General features: G+C 45.7%; 1 protein-coding gene across 1 annotated transcript in view; it reads right to left on the bottom strand.

The window, feature by feature from the left end:
* Positions 1 to 21,833, bottom strand: part of LOC133343500 (uncharacterized) — a 60,787-nt gene that overhangs the window by 28,826 nt on the left and 10,128 nt on the right. Inside the window, exon 3 of the mRNA XM_061553160.1 lies at positions 2,051 to 2,276. Within this exon, the coding sequence (XP_061409144.1) occupies positions 2,051 to 2,276 (226 nt within the window). The remainder of the gene's footprint in view (positions 1 to 2,050; positions 2,277 to 21,833) is intronic.

Here is a 21,833-nt window from a genome sequence, read left to right as displayed (position 1 = left end):
GAAATGGCTGTATGCTGTATGGACCTGAAAACTCAATTTCCCTATACAAGAATACGGGGTAAACCGTATGGGTTTACAGGTACGTAGATGCGGCGTGGGGAGGGTTACCACCGTCCAAAGGTGCGTACGTTATTATGTTAATTACAATGACTAACCAGGCATGCTCCCAACAATGCAATACGATTGTAAGGCCCCAGAGATGCAGAGCATCCAGGTGGTTCAACGGGAGAGTGAGCGGCACGCGATCGTAAGGTTGCGAGATCAAAGCCTGGTTGGGAGTTCACTCATCCCATTATCTATTCGGGATCGATACAATGAGCACCATTCTGTGGAAAAGGCAAGTGAATGGGCTATGGACAGACTCACCCTCCTCCCCGTCATAGTAATGTGGAATTTGGCTTAGGACTGTAAACAGGAGATGAACACCGCCTCGGTGCTCACTTGAGCAATAAATCTGTTTGTAATGCCATTAGACGCAGGGCACAGTGAGACACACACACAAAACAAAAGAAAAAACCTACAGTATCGAGCATTTGCATTCACAAGGGATGCCTCATTAGCGATGCGCGGGAGAAAACTATTCGAGAACACGCGGCGGCGATGACTGTGGCCAACCGGGCCGGCGGCACGCCGAGGGCCCGTGCAACGCCCAGGGGTCCCGCGGACGAGACGTTGTTGCCGATGGCGCATTCCTCCCCCTCTCGGCGGCAAAAAAAAACCCCACTAATCCCTTGCGCTCATGCCAACCGCTGGAAAACGCTGGCACGGAAACGGCAAATACCAACGGGCGCACACGGAGCCCACAGCGTGTGTGTGCGCGAACAGGACAGCGTGTGGGACATCTGTAATATATGTGCCCGTCATGAAAAAAGCACGTCGATTTATTTATTTCGCGTGCCCATCCCCGGCGTGACGTTTGAAACAAATCACCATACCATGTTACAGTATACGAGTGTATGTGATATGCTATTTGCACACTTTTTATTTTATTTAGGACCTGTGTCAATCCACTGCTGAATGAAAGGCCTCCGTCATGCCCGGGGTCAGTCATGGGAACTGTTTGACCATGCTTCACCATGCTGGTCAGTGTGGGTTGTTAGTAATGAGGACGGCGCACATATATTAATTGCTGCCAACTCAAAGCCTCAGCCCGGCATCGAATTCAGTGTGCCGGGTTCAATATTATCACAGCGCGCTAACCACCATCGTGTACATTCTTTCCCCGTTCTAAAGGTTAATTACATTTCTATAATTGCCATGCTACCGTGTTGTTAAAGATTACACGCCTGCACTACACGTGGCGTTGTAAACATCAGCATTACCGTGGTGGTGGTGTTGTTGTTATTGTTACCGGTGCCGATAACAACAGGGAACCAAGACACTGCTCAAGAAATTACTAAGCGTCTGCGGGCCTGGAATTTGAAATGCATGCAGGCACCAGGCGCAGCTTTGAAGCAACGTTTCCACGGCTAAGTTTTCATTTGGCACCGCAGAAATCGTACAACTTCCCACCCATGGCTCTCCACACTCCCACCTCCTTCTGCTGTATCCGTTTACTGCTACTAGGGCTCACACTTAGTATATTTTCTCGTGACATTTCTGATAACTCTAGAGAACGGGTCGGCAACCAAAATAACAAAAAAAGCCATTTATTTCGAATTCGGTATAAAAAAACAATATTTCAAGAGCCGCAATGCATGTAAATACGAGACGGTGGTGCTTAATAAATTATGTCACAAAGCACTCCTTAAAGTGCCGCATGCGGCTCCGGAGCCACAGTTTGCCGACCCCTTGCTCTAGAAGTCTACCCAGCGACACCCATCAACTTTCTGAGGTTCCTTTGGCGTCTTTCCCCTTCAAGGAGTTGGCGACACTGCAACGGGGGGTAGGTATAGAGGCAGCTCCGGTCCACGCAATCTCAAAATCAGTTCGGACCAATTCCCAGCGCTCGTGGAAACAAGGCCTTCGTGACCTAGAAAGTTGTTCTGCGGACGCGATAGGAAAGGGCCGGGATAGTTGCAAGGACGGCGGGACGGGGGAAGTAACTCACCGAGCTGCGCGCGCTCCTTCTCCACGTCGCCAAAGTCGAGGCCGCAGACCGCGGCCGTCCCGCGCGTCGACGCGAGGCCCTGACAGTGGGCCCCGTGCGGGGAGGGGGCGTCGCGGGTGCCCGGCGAGGGGCCCCCGGCCCAGGGGGGCAGCTCGACGCCCGAGGCCCAACGCACGAGGTCCCGCAGACGCAGCACCACCTTCTCGGAGACGGCGAGCAGCTCGTCCTGCACGCGGCGACGAACCCGCGAGAGGGAGGAGACGGAGGGTTACTGACGCCGCAAAGACACGAAAGGCACCACACCGGCATCAACCACCACCACTGTGGCTTCCATTAGGACACCCAACACTTATACTATAACAATGACAAAGAAGAAAGATCCCCCGTATAGCTTTAACAGACTGTTGGGGCAAGAGCTGATAGCGAGCACATATTAAACCCAGCACGGCAAACGAGGGGGTGGGTGGCCAACACCACGCCCGGCCGCCTTTGTCTCCCTAGTGGCGATGTTTACACATCGCACCAGGTACTCATTTGAGGCTGAGTAAACCTAGGGGAGGCCCAGAACCAGTTCAGATAATCGTCACTGGTGTCTGCCGTGAGTGGGAATCGAACTCGAGTCGCCAAGTTCGTAGCGCAGCGTAGCGCTAACCGCTGCACCACCGCTCCTCATACTATACCACCACTGCTGCCACCACCACAACCATCATCAAGACAGCCACCAATACTGCCGAGTGCAACCAACGCTACGTTAACGCTCCTCACCGCTTCCGCAACCAAACAACTTCAGTATCCGCCAGCGCCGCCACCGCCGCTCGCTCGTGCCAAGCGACTCGCCAAATCACCAGGGTAAATTAAGAGTTTTATTTAATAGTAATCATGTTTGAAAACAAAACACGGCGCCGACGATCAGCATTCAACAGAACATGCGCAAATGAAGCAAAGTAAAGCTCACGGATTAGTAAAAACGATCTCCAAGTGCCGAGTTGGCTGTTACCCAGGCAACAGCAGTCGTGGTTTTTTGGCATTTTTTTCGAAAGTCAAGGTGTATGCCACGGTGTTCTCCGCGCAGTTGACACAGTCACAGCTCAGGTCTAGACTGAAGACTTATTTGTTCTCTCAAGCCTATAGCTAAAATAATTTTAAAATACCATCGTGTCTGTATTTTTTTTTTGGGATCGCACGCAATTTATTCGTCTTATCAACGTTTATTTTTTTTGTAAAGCATGTGGCTGTGTATCACAATGCTATGGAATAGTGGAACTGAATGACGTTTAGTGGGTTCAACCGAGTCGCAGACGTCCTCTTTGGAGGCACCACATTTATTATCACCAACACACAGGGTAATAACTACCCCTTAACAGAATAACAACTTACGGTGGTGACCACCAGGCTAACTACACTAATTACAGCTACAACGGCCCGGACCACAGCTTGGGTCCCTGTTCACGTGTTGGAGACTCTGTAGAACGTAGACAAAGAGATGTACACACACACACTGCGGTGTAGTGATAAAGAGTGAACTATATGGAACAATATGTGGTGCGGCAGCCAATCGGGGTTGGGGTCGCGCAAAGATGCCAAAGGATTTTAAAATATCTAACCACACTGAAACAACGCCAACACGCACAGACCCCCCCACCCCCACTGACCAATCACAAGCTCACAACACAAATACACAACGCACCTGAGCCCCACTCCCCCCCCCCCCCCCCCATCGTATCTCATCAACCACTGAAAAATCCATATTAATATGGGTACGGCTCAAAGCAAAGCAACAGACGCGCTCGCAAACCACCGCCACCGGGCACACACCTGGCAGGTATACCTGGCCAGGTATACCTGGCCAAGCACTCAAAACGCGACGGCAAACACCGTCTCAGCGCTGTGCGAACCTTCAGGAGCGATTGCGTCCGAAACGTTGAAAAAGTTATCTCCTGCATGCAAGCTCCGGGGGCGGCTGTTAGTTTATAACTCGACGTTGTTATTTTGGATCGTAAGCCACTCTTGCGTTGCTCAGCAGATTAAGGAACATGAACGGCCACAATTAAACACGTGGCCGGCCATGACCACAAATTAAGAGCGAATAACAAAGAAATATTAATGGGGGAGGAGGAGGAGGAGGGGGGGGATGAGCCGACGCGTAAATCCGATCTGATTAGCACGCATCCACAATCCCAACTAAATTTATACCCGACGTTACTTGAAATAGCATCGACTCACAAGGAGACATCTCGTGCTTTATTTACACGGCACAAATGGTCCCCGGTGAGGTTAACGCATTCATATTTTTTTCGTGCCTTGCATAATGCTTACGCATTTCTCCCAAGGAGCGGAAACGCTGCACGGCTGTAGTAGTCGTCGTAAAAAAGATACTGTATATAAAAATCACAGAGCTCCTGCACATGGGTCAACCCACAGCCACAAGAGCACACATGCCTCCTCTATCAGATGCGTGAACAAATGGTCGTGCCTGCAGCTCAAAATTTCAACTTGACTGGCTTCCCCGTTTTCACGACGCTTTTCTGCAAAAAGTCGCCGTCTTCTGTTACAAAGCTCACACATGCGATGGTGGCGCTGGGTGCCAACCGGCATGTTTAGCTTCGGCCGTGTCGTCTCTCGCAAACTCCGACCAACCTCAAAGCGGCCTTCCGCGTCGAACCTCGTCACCTCTCGAGCCAGACGAGGCCCTCTGCTATCACGGCTCCAGCCGCCTGGATTTCACCGCGTCCTTCCCCTCTCACTGCGCCGCCACACGTCGGGCATCGTCCCCTCGTGTCAGAGACTCTCCAAGACTTTTCTGAGTAATTCTCCCGCGTCTCTGAAAGTCCCTTTTTTAACTTACATTTGCGAGCGTTACAATTTTTTAATTTAAAGAATGAATGGATCAAACAAGCAGGTTGGTTACACGCACTCAAACATAACAGACGTGCCGCATTTTTTTCCTTATCCAAGCTTCTCTTGTCCTGTCAGGGCTGCTGCTCAGTGCCCCGCGCAATAAAAACGCAGAAATTAATTCCAGATGGTGCGCTCTATTTTTCTTTAAAAGAATAAATCCATATTTCTCCCGAAGCAAGCACACGTGAAAATCATTGATTAGCCTGCACAAAAAGCATTCACAACGTCACAAATCATTTGTCGTTTAGTTACACGCCGTGTTCTAATTCTTCCAGCATATGTACAAAAAAATAGAAAAATTATATCCAGGGCTCAATATTTGCCGAGGGCCAATTTTTTTTGTCAAACTGTACGCTGCCTTGGGAGTGACATTTAGACATTCCACAATGGTGCCCTGCTCTAAATTTCACAACAACCAACAACACATTAAGGGAATTAAAAAAAATTATGAAATAAAGTTACGGAAATTAAGCACAACCACAGCGCGATAATAAACTCGGTCTTGGACTAAACGAGCCAGCAAAACTGTGTCTGAAAAGTGTTTGGCAACTACACAGATTAAACAGGGGTTGAACAGGGCCCCATGGTTTAGAGATTGCTCTCGCTAGTAACTTATTGGCAACGCAGCAGCATTATTTTGTTAAACAAGTCTGACTTTGCTGATGAGACCCAGGTCTCTCCAGTTCAGAGTTTGCTTGTTTAAACAAATTCTGCTGGATAATGCTCAGCCCGATAAGCCAAGAGGCTCATGGACTCAAAATATTTTCCATTCATATTTGTGACAGAATAAGTTCTGCGTATATATTTAAATTACATATGACGATGCATTTATAGATACCTCACTAATTTCTAATGAAAGAATACGTTTTCCCCTTTTTTTCTGGCAACAAAACAGGTGTTAAGATGTTAAAACACCAAACTGAAACCTTTTGCAAGGAATCATGTCTGCATTAACCACAATACTTGTGGTGAAAATACAAACAAAAAACATGCCCTGACAGTATATGCATTGTCTTTGAAACTGATTGGTCCACACCAGAGACAACTTTCTTTAGAGCCTAGTCTCAAACAGTGGTCTAACACAGTGATCTAACACTGTTTGAGACTAAGCTCTAAAGAAAGCTGTCTCTGGTGTAGACCAATCAGTTTAAAAGACAATGCATATACTGTCAGAGTATGTTTTTTTTATTTTCACAAGTATCTGTGGTTAATACAGACATGATTCCTTGCAAAAGGTTTCAGTTTGGTATTTTAACATCTTAACACCTGTTTTGTTGCGAGAAAAAAGGGGAAAACCTATTCTTATATTCTGACACTGGCAAAGGAGGTCCCATGATGATTTCTAATGAACCTGATAACTCCCCCTTCCCAACAGGTGAATGGATATGAAAGAGCGATAGCTGATGAATAACTGTAATTAGATTGATGGGAGACGAGTAGAAGCCTTGAAATAAAAAAAATATATATCTTCTCTGTAATTCCTCAATATCATTATATCAGCTTATCTATTAAACGGATTTACGAGCATGCCACGGGAAGAAACGTCTCCTCTCTACCCTGTGCACACGCAACTCTCAATTCATATAAATCACAATCAGAATATTTATTTACACTGGAGGAATCCGATGAGCAATAAAGCTCTTTTTCACAGATGTCCAAATACTCGGGTGATGTGAGCGAATCATCATGGGACCTCCTGATGTGAGCGAGCGAACAAGCGGCGCCTTCAGCACAGTAACGCAACATTCATTAAAAAGGCAAGGGGGGTTTTATTCTTCTTTAAACCCGAACAACAACAACGAACAACAAAACGAGACTTGCGGGCTTTGCTTTTTCACTTAATAGAGAGTGCAGGACACACTGCGCTGCCAGCTGGACACGGACACTCCTCGCCCGCTCTCGGGAAGGACGGGAGGAGGGGAAATGGGGTGTCAGTGTGTCCAGTGGTGGATAGCTTTTTTTTGGGGAGGTAATGAAAAGGACAAACAGTCAACGTGGCCTGTGATGGTGGTGGTGGTGACGACGCAAGTCCGCTCACGCCGAGCCTTCAGTGAATCCTGACCCAGAGCCACCCCCAACAATCGCGTGTAAAATGGTGGGCGTGGTGAGACAATGAAGAGTCATTTTGGCATCATTACCAAGCTCAAGCTTACAGCCCGTGCTTTCATATATATATGCTTTCATATACGCTTTATATAGATATAGCTGTACATGCTGATGCAATGTACGCATGAAACAAGAATGACCCAGGATGCGCCCTCTCTTGGAAGCTAAGCAGGCGTTGAGCCTGGATACATTTTGGAATGTGTGATTGACGCTTGGGCTGCACATGATGTACATGATGCAGTCGTGTACGCGTTTGAGTGAACACGTGTACACACACACACAAAAGGTGTGTCAGGGCGTGTTCATGTATGATGATACTCTTAACAATAAACTATACGGCACGGGTTAGGGTTACACACTGCCAAAAAAGCACGTTATTAAATGTAAGCAAACTCATTCTCCCCAGTTTATTTTTTTTTACATCACCCCTATATTAATGTTACCACCACAGCATGATGCGATTTTCACATATAGATGAGTAATTCAAGTGTTCCGTGTATGTATAAATGTATCTAAATTATATATACACATTTAACCCGTTGTTTGCACTTAAAAAAAATCACGTAGCAAGTATTCTTCTAATTCTATGTTTAACTAAATTCAACGTGGCGTTTATTACCGTGTTAACCAAATGAAACGTTTCTAGACAACACCAACTTACACACCACTAGCAAAGTCATGATGAACACCCGCCAAATAACAAACGCCAGGCCCACTAGGGGACCACGTAAGTCAAATCAAGTTTGGTTATCTTACAGCAGCGGTTCCCGTTCCTGTTATCCAAGGAGGATAAACACAAGCTATGTTGCAAGGGTCTCCTGCTGTTACAAGTTATTTAGAATGCAACAGAGTTTCTCACTTTCGTACCGTCTGTATAAACTCTTACGGATTACAACATGAAAAACAGTGCTAATTGTTGCTGGCCGCTTGGCCTTTTGGGTCTGTGGCTCAGCAACCCTGATGAGAAATACAACTTTAAAACGTTACAAAATCTAGACCAGGTATTAAACAAATCTAACATTTGTCAGTCAGATGCGTGCGGCATGAGCCACTAATATACAGACGGCAGATACACAAACGTTCCAGGTAATTACTACCACGTTATTTTGCGGTGGATGCAGCCCTGGTGTTAATGATTTGCGCACTGGACTTGCAATCCAGAGGTAATCAGTTGAACCTCCAGTTGAAACGGTTGTGCAAGTTTCTTAAAACCCCCACCTCGTTCCACCCAGCAGCATAAATGGATACAGCACAGTCTACGATCGCTTGTGTTGGGGAAAAGTGTGGCTACTCCCATCTCTTCCGAGTTGTCTGGCCAGAGGGGAAGAGTAGGTCAAAATACAATTTTAGAGGGGCTCTCTCAAGCTCCCAACTAGCGGAGGCCCTCTTACAAGCAGCTGGCGTGAGTAGGCGATTTCAGGGGTGCACATTTCACCTTTACTTTATGACGACGCTGCCGCTTTGCAGCTGGAACACAGACCAACGCAAGGGATCTGGTCGCAAAAAACATAGATTCATCACTGCCTCCGTGTGCAGTTAAGGGTTGTGATTTCACACATTCCACGGCGAGCCATGGAGGAGGCGGCAAAACCATCCGTTCCATGCCCTCCATCTATCACCACCACCATCGCAGCAGAAGCGCTCTCCTCCCTCCCAACATCGCCATTCTCTTTCCAAGCCATCCTTGTGTTTTACGTTGTAAAAAAAAAAACATGGAAAATAGCATGCCGCTGGGTTTTTTATTATTCCGTTTTGCCAGAGGTTGACTTGCCACACCGTTCAAGAACACAGCAGCAGCTGACGGGGCCGCTGTTCCGTGCCACATGGCAGAGTCTAACGTCGGGAATTATTGCAATCCACGCCAAAATAATGTCGGCATTATTTCCTTTTTTTTACTTGTTCTGAATGAGTTTTTTTTAAGAACAGGAAAGAGTACCCAAAGATTCCAGGTACTTAATGGGATTAGGGTTACCACGGCAACATTCGGAATGGAATTTTTAAATCCTCTTTCATGCATTACACAATGCCATTATATTAACAGCAATCATATGCCCCAAATACATGACAAGTCCTGATTAGTTCCCAAAAGCCAGATCATTTACCGTACTTTCGTTATTGTGTTCTTGTAAAGTGCATACTGTTATAAATTACGTGTGTTACATGCCGTTAGCATTCACTTCATTTGTTTCCATGAATGCACTGTACAGGCATCATAACGTCATGAAAATCTCAAGCACAATACAACTGTTTGTATAAATACATCTAATATTACTCCAGTGTCAAGGTCTCACTCGCTGTTTGAAGTCACTGACAGCAGTGAATAACCTCTATTGAAGTTGCACGGCGAATGAAATCGGTTCATATTGTGATCGGTGAGACGTGAACTTGTACAAAACGCATTTTGATTTGAAACTTTCGTGACTGCAGGAATCCATATTTTATTTTATAAAATGTTATTTTATTTATTTTATAAAAATTTATATTTTCATAAAATGTTATTTTATAAAATTTTATTTTATTTTATTAAATTTCATTTTATTTTATACCTACGTGACTTTACCGAAAGAACCAAAGAGTATGTAATCGCATATTCGCTTCGACACCAAAGTGCAATTTGGCCGTTATTATTTTAAGAATGGCATCAGGAGTTGCAGTGAATTCTCACAACCCACACCAACAGCTGTCACGAAGTTTGCGTCACTGCTCAGAGCGCGGGACATGCTTCGCGTTGTCCTTAGGACCCTCCCCACCACCACCACCGCCCTTTCCTGCTCCCCACAAACCCACGCCTCCCTGCCTCTGCTTCCACCCCCCCACCACCGCCACATAATACCACAAAGCGCGTGGGTGGAGCCTTGGGAGAGGTCAAAAAAACATTTTGGTTCAGAGGTCACGACATCACCACCAGCCAATCCTGTGGGGCCGTCAAACCCCAAGCGCCACCCACCCAGTGACCGCCGTGGCCACGCGGCTAACCAGGGGGCCCACACTGCGACTTGTACAGCCGCAATCGTCACTGATAGAACGGCTTCCCCCTACTGGGGGCGACTTTGCCAACGAAAACATCGTCGTGCGGCCGGCGTTTTGGCAATTAAATCTTAAGTTTTAAAACATTTTCAATAATGACTCTGGCATTATTGTCTAGGGGATGTTTTCTTCCAGCAGTGAGTGGACTTGACCTTTAGCCGATGATGATGACACTGGTATTATTATTATTAATATGGCTGTCACTCGTACTTGGGGGCCATCCATTTAGTACACAAAAATCTGTCAAAACTCCACCTTCCCCTGTAGGCACGTGGACTTTTTACACCCCCCCCCCCCCCCACCTGACTTGCACCCTGACCCGAATCCTATAGAACGGCCGATATTTAATCCACGCAGAAACGATCAAGGATGAATAATATTAACGTGTTTTCATTTTAATAAATTTAAAAAATTTACCTACGTGACTTTACCGAAAAACCCAAAGAGTAATATTAACGTGTTTACGCAAACAGCCAGTCCACCGCCGGACTATCTAACTAATTTGAAGGCCAATGTAGACAAATTATTATCGAGGCTTCACCCCCCCCCCCCTGTTTCCTATGCGTACATTGTCAGTAGACCCCCCCCCCCCATACGCAAGCGTATGCATTTGGGTTAACCCCCCCTCCACCCTCCATGCGTACGTCCTAAATGGATGGCCCCTTAATTAGTATGGGCAGAACATTTTAGATCGGTCACTGCCGGGACACTATTATGTCCCGTTTAAAAATGTCGTGTGATTCTAAGCTGTTGTCCCAAACACCTATTCGCGAGGATACGTTGGTTTGCAGCACACTGAAATGTTTTTCTTGCTGATCTTTGGTCATCTTTTGTTAAGATTCAAAGGTGGAAAACTCGACTTCTGGTATTATAGCTTAACTTGCATGTTTGGGAGATGTTAGAGTTTCAAAGATTGTATTTGTCGTGAAAGGCCTGGATCCCGATGAGAGTATCATACTAGCTATGGCAAGTCATAGCTACATTTGTAAGTAATGAAATTATGGGTTTAGTATACGTAGCAATTTTTTAAACGTATATGAGGGTGGTTTTCCACAAATGAACATCGTTTTGAATTAACTAAACTTCACCGTTACAAAAATGAATTCTGTAAAATACCGCCATGAAGATTGAAAGCTGTATATTTTTGCAAAAACATTGAGTAGAACAAAAATGTTAAGTGTCATTCTAAAAGCAGGAAGTACTTTTACACAATGTATAACGTAACGGCAAAAAAAAACCTCCACGGTGAAAAATGTTGCTCATCGTTAAAATGTAGCAAAAAAAATGTCACGATGTAAACGGTTGTCCCAACTTAGTCACGACAATTTCCCAAGGAAGCTGATGATTGCTTACATGACTCATTCACACTAATCACGTAATCCATTTACCACCATCGTATTACTGTATAGTGACAACTTTCGAAAAATATATATATTCTCAACACCCTTAAACATGTTACAGGAAAAATACCGCAGTTAAATTTAAACACCATGTTACTGTAAAACGTCGTTGGCAGACCAATATTTTAAAGACATTGTTAGTAAACAATGTTAAGTGTCATGCTAAAAACAGGAAGTACGTTTGTACAGAATGCTGAACATGAGGGTAAAAAATAACTCCGAGTAAACGTTTCCAAAAAATATATAAGCGTAAAGGAATAAATACACACTGTACTACCACCACCCTATCTGGCTGTCCCAAGGGAGTCTCAACTGTAAGCGAAATTTTCCAAGGAAATAGATTTGTTTAATTGTTTAAGTGACCAATTACAAAATCGATGTACTACTACTCTTGTAGATTATTTATTCTTATGTAAGTGAAACTTTTTAAGGGGGGAGGGGAGAAGACCCTCAACACCTAAAACCTGTTGCAGTCGGTTTATACTTATTTGGCGAACTCCCGTTTCCAAAATGACATTCTATGGCTGTAACACATGGGGAAGAGAGAGAGGGGAGGGGGAGAAAGACGCAAATGTCTTCAACAGATGTCCGTCTTGACAACTGTTCCCTGGAAATAAGGCGACACAAATAAATGAGTGCGCTGTACAAAAAAAACTCACAGCAACCAAACATAGGCTCAAGGTTTTTTTTTTTGTAAAGACACAAAACTCGAAACTGGCAGTGTCTAACGTTCAAACTTCTTTTTTTTAAACCCCACATTTAAAAAGAGTTAACGTGTAATTTAATCTCTTTTGCCTTCTTTAATAAAGACGCGGACCGGGGTTGGGTGGAGACAGCTGGAGGTTGTGTTGGGGGGGGGGATGGTGAATGGAAGAATGAGGTTGAAAGTTGGGAGAGGGTGGAGTGGAGGGGGGTGATTGGAATTTCTCCACCAGAATCTGGACTGGCGTGTGCAGTGAACACTGATATAGTCATTTCTATATCTAGACGACCCTCGCTTGAGTGAGACAATTTATCACAATTCTACATCAAAGAGCTCTTCCATTACGTGTCTGTGCTTTTAATTATCCGGGTCAAAACATAAATACTTCAGTGCAATTAATAAGTAACCAATGAACTAGTCGTACGTGTAAGATGGCAGAGAAAACATCGGTGTAAAAAAAAATTCTTTGTGCAGTTTCTCAATGTTTTATTATGTTTTCGAGAACATATGGTGTTTTCATTCCATAAAAATTCTGACATATTCAAAGAAGAAAATTTACTGGTTAAATAGCAAACGCCGTGCATGGTCGGCTGCCGTGCAATGTTTGAACAAGCCCAACTAAACAAACCTCAACCTCGTAGTTTTACATACGTTAGCAAACCCTTTCCCCTGTGAAATCATGAAGGTATTTATGCGTCATACAAGCGTGCATTTGAAGCGCGCTCCTTTGCTCATTAAAAGCAGTGCACGCTGCATTGACCTTCAGCTTGCCAACGGAAACAAAATGCAGAGTTGCCAAGACATATTCCACTCAAGTCATCAGTGCTTGCCTCCCAGTGGGGGCTGTGGTAGGGTGGTCGAGCATCGAAGTCTGGGTGTCATTCAAAGTGGCCACCCGCCCCGGCACCAATGCCACTAACACAGTAATACCATCTAATTTGTAGATACACCCCACTCAAAGGCAAACCCGCCTACCCACCCAGCAAACTCAATCAACCTCGCCATACATACAGCCACCACTTACGCCACCCAATTAACCAAGACTCCAATCCACTTATTCAACCACCCAACCAACTCCCCCCACCCCAGCCTATGAACCCGTCTCAAGCAAGCTCAGCTGAACCCCACTTTCAACCCACTTACCCAACCACAGCTACACTCGCCCAACCATCAACCCACCCCATCCCTTCCTAACAAAGTACAGTACTTACAACTAACTCCACCAACCCAATTAAACCTTGCCACCTACCCCAAACCCAACTTTTATTACTCACCAACCCCCCTGATCACACTCACCCACCGGGCCCAACCTTTCAACCCACAACCCCTTTCTCTGCCCCACATGCCCCCCCTCCCAGCACAGCCTCAACAGGCGTAAACTTTATATAGGAATGTAAATAACAGCATGGCCATTTCTCGTCTCCCGCCGCCGTGTTTCTCAAGTGGGGAGAATTCTTGTTGCCGTTAAAAGAAGAAGAAGAAAAAAACACATGCGATTCTGACTTTTGCGCGCACACACACACATAAAAAGTTGTGGCAGCCAGGCCCGTGTTTAAGAATTTTGAGTCTGTGCCAAGCAGGAGGGTAGAACACGCATTCTACTCTGCATTGTACAAAGCAAACACACGAGGGAAGGAAGAAGCCATTGACTTGCACGGCGCTTTTATGCTGTTAAGTCTAAAAGTGGCCTTTCGAATAATGCTGTTGCACACTACATCACATATTACACCGTGCACTTAACTCATTATCGTACTGTACTGTATTTAAACATCCACAATCTACATTGTGTGCGTATTCCAAAAGCTCGCATTTGTCAACAGCAGTGCCCTAAAAGTAATAATATATTTTGTGTTGTTTTTATTTGTGTCTTTGCTGCACTGCCAACGCAATTCAGGGGCATGTTTTGTACAGTTTTGAGCACATTAAAAGGGGTTGTGTTGTTTGGTCACATTCATTCCCGACCGCCTTTGTATCCCCAGTGCTGTTGGCCACTTAGCACACCAGCTTTGAGTTTGTAGACGTAGAGATCAAATGTCAGAATCTGTATTTATACTGCAGGAATCCGATGAGCTATAAAGATTTTTTTCACAGATGGCACAAATTATAAATATTAAGATACAATAATGGTAATTACAGATCCACGTTGTGTATATTACATACACTGTGCATGACATTCCATATGTACATGTCACATACCAGTAGTACTGTATTACAAAAATACCCACATTCGTCGATAACACTGACATTTAAAGGGAAAATATATAATAGACGTTTCGAACAGCACATATGAGGCCAGAAGTGAGATAACGTGGATAATAAGAGTTGTAGACTGCACGTTTACACCATGAGGGCCTGATGAGAATAAAACAAATATTTTCTGATTACCAGTTTATGTTTTGCATATGGTATAAGTTAACCCACCAATAGCCATTGTTTGATAATGCAAACCCTTCAAATATAACACGCAATATATATGCGCAATTACAATTAATGTGTAAAGCACACAAGTGTGCACGTCGAGTATGTGTGCGGTCGTGTACTTTGCCCGTACACAGGTGGTGTTTGAACACGGCAAACTTTGTGAGTTTTGTTATGAATAAGGGCCGATACGGAAAATATAAAGCGCATTGTTGCAGCAGTATAGATTAACCACGTTGCGCCATCGCCTCTGTCGGCGCGCAGCCACAAGCCTCCGATTTTCATCGCACGCATAATCGCCCCATTTAAACTCCCTCCCAGAACAATAAATTCGCCGCTAAAATTAAACAAAACCCACCACAAGGGCCGTATCAAAACAACAAAAAAGGCCTGCGCATGCACGAGGATTTTTTTTTGTAGCTAAACACTGCGAACCTTAACCGACCCCTTCCACCCCACCACCCACCCATCCCCCTAACTCAACCGGCACCGGGGAACGCTTAAGAGGTGGAGGTGGTGGTGGGGGGGGGGAGGTTGTTTGGTGAGTTTGTGCACGCGCAGGAAGCTGTGGTGCACGGCCACTCCGCTTCTGCGCGACTTGTTTTCCAAAGCGGCATTGACCTTGCCAAGTCACGTGACGCCCGCGCGCATCTCAGCTCCGTCACCCAGCGGCGGTGGCTTTCCGGCTCCCCGATAGCCCCCCCCCATCCCCCCCCCCATGCATCCCCCCCCATCCCCCCCCCATGCCCCCCCCATGCACCCCCCCCATCCCCCCCCCCATGCACCCCCCCCCCATGCACCCCCCCCATGCACCCCCCCCCCATGCACCCCCCCCCATGCATCCCCCCCCCCATGCACCCCCCCCCCATGCACCCCCCCCCCATGCATCCCCCCCCCCATGCACCCCCCCCCACCCCCCCCATGCACCCCCCCCCCCATGCATCCCCCCCCCATGCATCCCCCCCCCCATGCCCCCCCCCATGCATCCCCCCCCCATGCACCCCCCCCCCATGCATCCCCCCCTCTCTCCGCCCCAAGGCCCCCACCAACACACTCGAAACCACGCCCCCATTACACCCCCTCAACTAATAGCTCCTCCCCACCTTTACCGGATCACCACAAACCCACCGCTCTCCCCATTAATCCTCCAGCAATGCCCTCCCCCCACCCCTGCACCTATTGACCCCTCCCACAGAGCCCCAACCAACCCACCGCTCTACTCAGTCTCCCGCCCCTCCACCCTTGTCCCCCCCCCCACCCTTGCACCTATGCCCCCCCCCCCTTGCACCTATCCCCCCCCACCCTTGCACCTATGCCCCCCCTTGCACCTATGCCCCCCCCCCTTGCACCTATCCCCCCCCACCCTTGCACCTATGCCCCCCCCCTTGCACCTATGCCCCCCCACCCTTGCACCTATGCCCCCCCCTTGCACCTATGCCCCCCCCCTTGCACCTATGCCCCCCCACCCTTGCACCTATGCCCCCCCCCTTGCACCTATGCCCCCCCCCTTGCACCTATGCCCCCCCACCCTTGCACCTATGCCCCCCCCCCTTGCACCTATGCCCCCCCCCTTGCACCTATGCCCCCCCCTTGCACCTATGCCCCCCCACCCTTGCACCTATGCCCCCCCCCATCTCAACAACCCGCTCCGCCTCGTCACCCCCCCCCCCCTTCATAACCCCCGCCCCCTTCTACCCCCCCCCCCCCCCCACTTCTCCCCCCATCTACCCACACCTCAAGCATTACAAGAACATTAATCAAAGTATCCACATTGGGCGGGATGACGTGTAATAAAATAAAGCAGCCCATGTATCTTTAAAAGCTTATGAGGATTGCCAAATGCCGTTAACTTTTCATCATCACTGCTGCTATGCCGTTAGCCACAGAAATAAAAACACGATTTTAACTGCATTAACTGCATTCAATTCATTATTGCTTTATTTTGATACGAGCCTTTTGCCCGTCCAAGGTGTATTGCAGTAAATCTGAAACTTGCAAGCAAAAAGCAGACCGCGACGTGATATTCATTGCATTAATTAGTGCAATTTGCAAGGGCGCGGTGACACAGACTTATTTCATTTATAAAGCTTCTAATCCCTTGTTCGTCACGACGTCCTTTTTACTTTGATGTCTCAACAGCGTTACGGAGACCACGTGACGTGAGGGTTGTGAGTTGACGCCGAGGAGGGGGGAGGAGGCGCCTCGCCCCGCCCCCATGTGGAGTGACGTCAACCGCTAATAATTATGAATGGGGCGGGGGGTTGTCCATGTGGAGTGACGTCACCCGCTAATAATTATGAATGGCGGGGGGTGTCCATTTGGAGGACGTCACCTTATGATGAATGAGGGGGGCTGTTCGATGTGGAGTGACGTCACCTGCTCATGATTATTAATGAGGGGGGAGGGTGCTCCATGTGGGGTGACGTCACCTGCTCATGATTATTAATGAGGGGGGCTGGTAGATTTGGAGTGACGTCACGAGCGTTGCACACAGACATTCTTGGCTCATAGTAGGTAATAATAATGGGGGGGGGTGTCCATGTGGTGTGACGTCACCTGCTCATTAATATTAATGAGGGGGGCTGGTCGATGTGGAGTGACGTCACAAGCGTTAAGGACAGACATTCCTGGGTGATTATAGTAGGTACTGTATTCATGATTTAAAAATATGGGGTTGTATTCTTAAGTATTCCCGAGTTCATATAGCAAGTCTAATATAGCAAGTTAATCATAAAAAAAACTTCCACAGGGAGAACATTATATGTTGACGTTTCAGTCGATTGGCCTTATTCAGGTTTCTTAAGTAAATGTTTACGTTGGGTTTCCACCAGTGGACGCTTTAAATTAAATTACAATACAATCTGTTGCATTGTAAGTGAATCTCGAGCGCCTTAACATGTTACCATTTCTTGTTATTTTGACACTACACGTGTATTTTACATTGTGTATATACACACACACACTGTTTATGTTATAAATAAAAGCAATATGTGTATGCGTGTCATTGCGTGTTTGTCATTGCATGTGTCACTTGACACCCTTACAAACGAAGATGTTCCATCGCAGGGGAATTTCCAGGTACAATGTTTGTTTAATTAGCAAGAATTAAAGGTACTGTATTTTTACAAATCTCATTCGTCAATAACATTGCGTGGCCTTAAAAAAAACTAAATCAATGCCCCTTGTTCATAGAACATCATTCTTCACAAGCACCCTTGTCTTCTCAAAAATGTATTTGCTGAAATGTTTTTTACCAGATCTTTTATTTTATATATATTGTCCCATCTATTGTCTGGCTTAATTGACCAAACACACTGTGCTGGGCCCTGCCTCAAATGTCTAATAACCATGTGCGGATGCCAACACTGCATTATTAATGCATTACGTATTGCAGTGTTTAGAATGTACAATAATACTACTACTGTACACACACCGCTTTCTAACACGAGACGTGGTGGTAGGTGGGGGAGTGGTGTCTGTCTGAAATGGAGGGCACATTCTCAGCTACCAAGATATAGGACACGTGGTTATGTAATGGTATAACATATAACGTCATTGTGGTAATTAGATAATTAAGCACTGTATATCGGATTGCAGTCCGCTATACACTTTTTTGTTCTATAGGTCATTTAAATCCAGTAACATGCGTTTAATTAAAAAGTGTTACGTATCATACTCTGAACGGTAATCATTGCTGCGTTGACCTAATAATTCATTTCCATTTCTTCACTGAAGATTAATAATTTAGCTCTATTTTGGCAGAAACTGCCGTGTCGTTCTATTACGTATTCATGCATCTTTTTTATTAAATAATTTAATGTTGTTCATGTACGACAACTATCATGAAAATAACAATATATTTCTAACACCCCCCCCCCCCCCCCACACATCCTCTATATTCTAAGACATCCGAGCTAGAGTGGAAGAGTAGGCCAAAAACACACACTGCAGAGGGGACTCTCTAGAGTGGAAACCCTTTAGCCACCGGTGGTGATAGCAATAAATTGCAGGGCTGCGCCTTTATCCTTCTACTTTGATGACGAAGACACTGTTTCAAATAAACAATTACCGTACACACATTTACATTATTCATTCATTTTCTTAGAAACCGTGAAAGAAAGGTATGAATGAGCACCGATTACAACTGCTGCATATGCACTCTGATTCACCAGCAATGACGTGTCACATTCATGTCACGACATGTACTATCCACTGCTGGATGAGGGCCTTCGAAACGGTATTTCGGGTCATGATCGGGTGGGTATTGGACCATACTTCACCACGCTGGGTGGTGTGATTTGATGAAGGCAGGGAGTATTGATGCGGAACAATAGAAAGTCCAGTTCCCTTCATCATGCCACTTGCGCACTTGAAATGATTTGTGTTAATATACTGTATCATTACCGAAGCTTCTAACTCGTATCTGATAGCCCTGAACACACAGCCTCTGTAAAAGATACTGGAGGTGTTTGTGTTTATTGTAATGAATAACAGTATCATTCTATCATACGCAATTGTTTCCCTTGTGTTATTAAGGAAAAGTTGGGGGTGTGTGAGACCAGATTTGCAAAGATGGAATGACATGTCAAGGTTTCGGTGAATTAAAATGTCCCCGAACTATTGTTACAAACACAAATTCAACAACAACAAAATACACACTTAAACATATATTCTCGTGTGTATCGTTAACGTGTCTCGATTCCAAGCAGCTCGCATGCGAAGTGCTTACAAAGCCGGCTTGGTTTGCGAGCCGTGACGTCGGTGCCCTTAATCCGAATTACAGTCGTCTTCCAAGTGGCAAAAAACACAACCTTTCTCCCTTATTTAATGGGGAAAAGCACCTTATCTAAATGGTCAATTGGTTTGTGAGATTTACCTAATTTAATGTCATAATGCATAGCTTAGGAGTATTGCGGTTACAAGGAGGATTATGATGATAAGTGAAAAACGTAGCAATTTTCCTAAAAGCAACACGTTTTCATTCAGTGTACAGGGTGGTCCAGATGTCTTATGACCCCCACCCCCCATTCAATTCTCTAAAACTTTATATTTTTGCATACCAATTGGCGTGAAAGTTTCTGCAAATAAGCAAAGGGAAAAAAACCGTTTGTGGTTAATTAATTGGGGGGGGTCACATCTGAACCACCCTCTACATATCTGAATCACAAACGTGGACACTGTCAAAGGAACAGGACCAACAAATGACAAGTGCGCCAACGAAACAACTTCGAAAACTACACTGAAAGACGACAAAAGGAACACGTGAATCGATGAGAGAGAGAACACGCACAAGTCATATTGGCGTGTGAAGAAAAAAAAGTTGGGAGGCAGCATGGATAGGACACATCGTCGCTAAAAAGAAACGATGGCCGGTGGTCAACACTCTTCATAGGACGGAGTGGCAGCCAAACGTGGGAACGTGTCCAGGAAGACGACCCCCCCTTCACAGACGGTGTTGCTGGAGATAGACTCAATCTAGATTTGAAGTTTGGCCCACTTCAGCAATTGTTTCTTGCTGTGGTTGTCCCACCTGATGACGGACCGCTTGTGTCGCGCGCGATACGTCGTGATTTAATTTGATTTATTTTATACCACCGTGACTTTACCGAAAGAACCAAAGAATATGAATAAGGAGATCGATTCTCACATTGCAGGACTGTCAAAAAAATGTCGACAGCTTGCAGAGGCATCCATCCAGTAGCTGATAAAGAGCACGGCTGATGGTGATAATAATATACTTTTCATTTATCCATGAGAGCCTCACTGAGTCTCAACACTCTTTTTGCTGGAGGAGACTTGCTGTGGGATTGTTTGGCCAATTCTATAAATACGTGTTTGGCTTATGTGACCGGAGCTGAGTGTCTGTGTCTTTAAATAATGTGGAGATTTCTGGCGGCTACAGGAAAATGTTTCATCCGCACATTACAGGCAAGCGGCATAAAATCCACGCGTTCCTAATCTCTCTTACATATAGACGGTGATAATATCTTATGTCCCCGAGTATTCTGCAAACGCCCCATGATATCATTCTTTTCAAAAGTAGGCCACCGAGGCGGTGATGGCATACATCTCACACGTCAGGCACGGGTATAATTATCCTTTTACAAAAAGTGTAAAACTATGTAAACGTTGCACACGGTACATTTGTTCAAAATAACAAAAACAACATTGCAAAATATGCAAATTTGTCTTTAACAGTGAATAACAAGCACACACACGCACTTGTATAATTATTAATCATTATTATACAAGACCTACTCTATTTGGTAAACATTCAAGGGAAAAGGTAGGGTAGTGGTTTAAGCACGTTTGCTATGAATATCCCTCCCCTACATCAACATGCACGGGACAACCATCGATAAAGTATGGTCCAACAACCCCCATTACCGACACACCATTGGGAAACCTTAATCGAGCAGCGGATTTAGAAGAGCCCTAAATTATGATTACAATACTACTTGTATTATATAGATCATGCGACCGTCTAGACTCGAGAGAGTCGTGTCTATTGCAAGGGAGATTTGGGATTAAACGCAGACTCTGTCTCTGGTTACCCAAGTCTCAATTGAGAACGAATTGATTTATGTCAACAGCCCCAACACCCACCCTTGTGAAAACAAGAGACTCCATCAATCATCCAATCAAGTGTGGGGGGGAAGGGGGTGCCACCGTGGCACATCGCGCAATAACCATCACCACCACGTGGCACATCACGCAATAACAATCACCATCAAAATAGTGCACATCATGCAAAAATCATCACCACCACCACGTGGCACATCGCACAATAACCATCACCACCACGTGGCACACCACGCAATAACAATCACCATAAAAATAGTGCACATCATGCAAAAATCATCACCACCACCACGTGGCACATCGCACAATAACCATCACCACCACGTGGCACACCACGCAATAACAATCACCATAAAAATAGTGCACATCATGCAAAAATCATCACCACCACGTAGCACATCACACAATAACAATCACCATCAAAATAGTGCACATCATGCAAAAACCATCACCACCACCACCACGTGGCACATCACACAATAACAATCACCATCAAAATAGTGCACATCAGGCAATAGCCATCACCACCACGTGGCACATCACACAATAACCATCACCACCACCACGTGGCACATCACACAATAACAATCACCATCAAAAGTGCACATCATGCAAACACCATCACCACCACGTGGCACATCACGCAATA

Source organism: Lethenteron reissneri, chromosome 17, assembly GCF_015708825.2.
Source record: "Lethenteron reissneri isolate LAM-NWPU_2019-01 chromosome 17, ASM1570882v1, whole genome shotgun sequence".
Taxonomy (NCBI): Eukaryota; Metazoa; Chordata; class Hyperoartia; order Petromyzontiformes; family Petromyzontidae; genus Lethenteron; species Lethenteron reissneri.
This window is presented reverse-complemented; position numbering and strand designations above follow the sequence as displayed.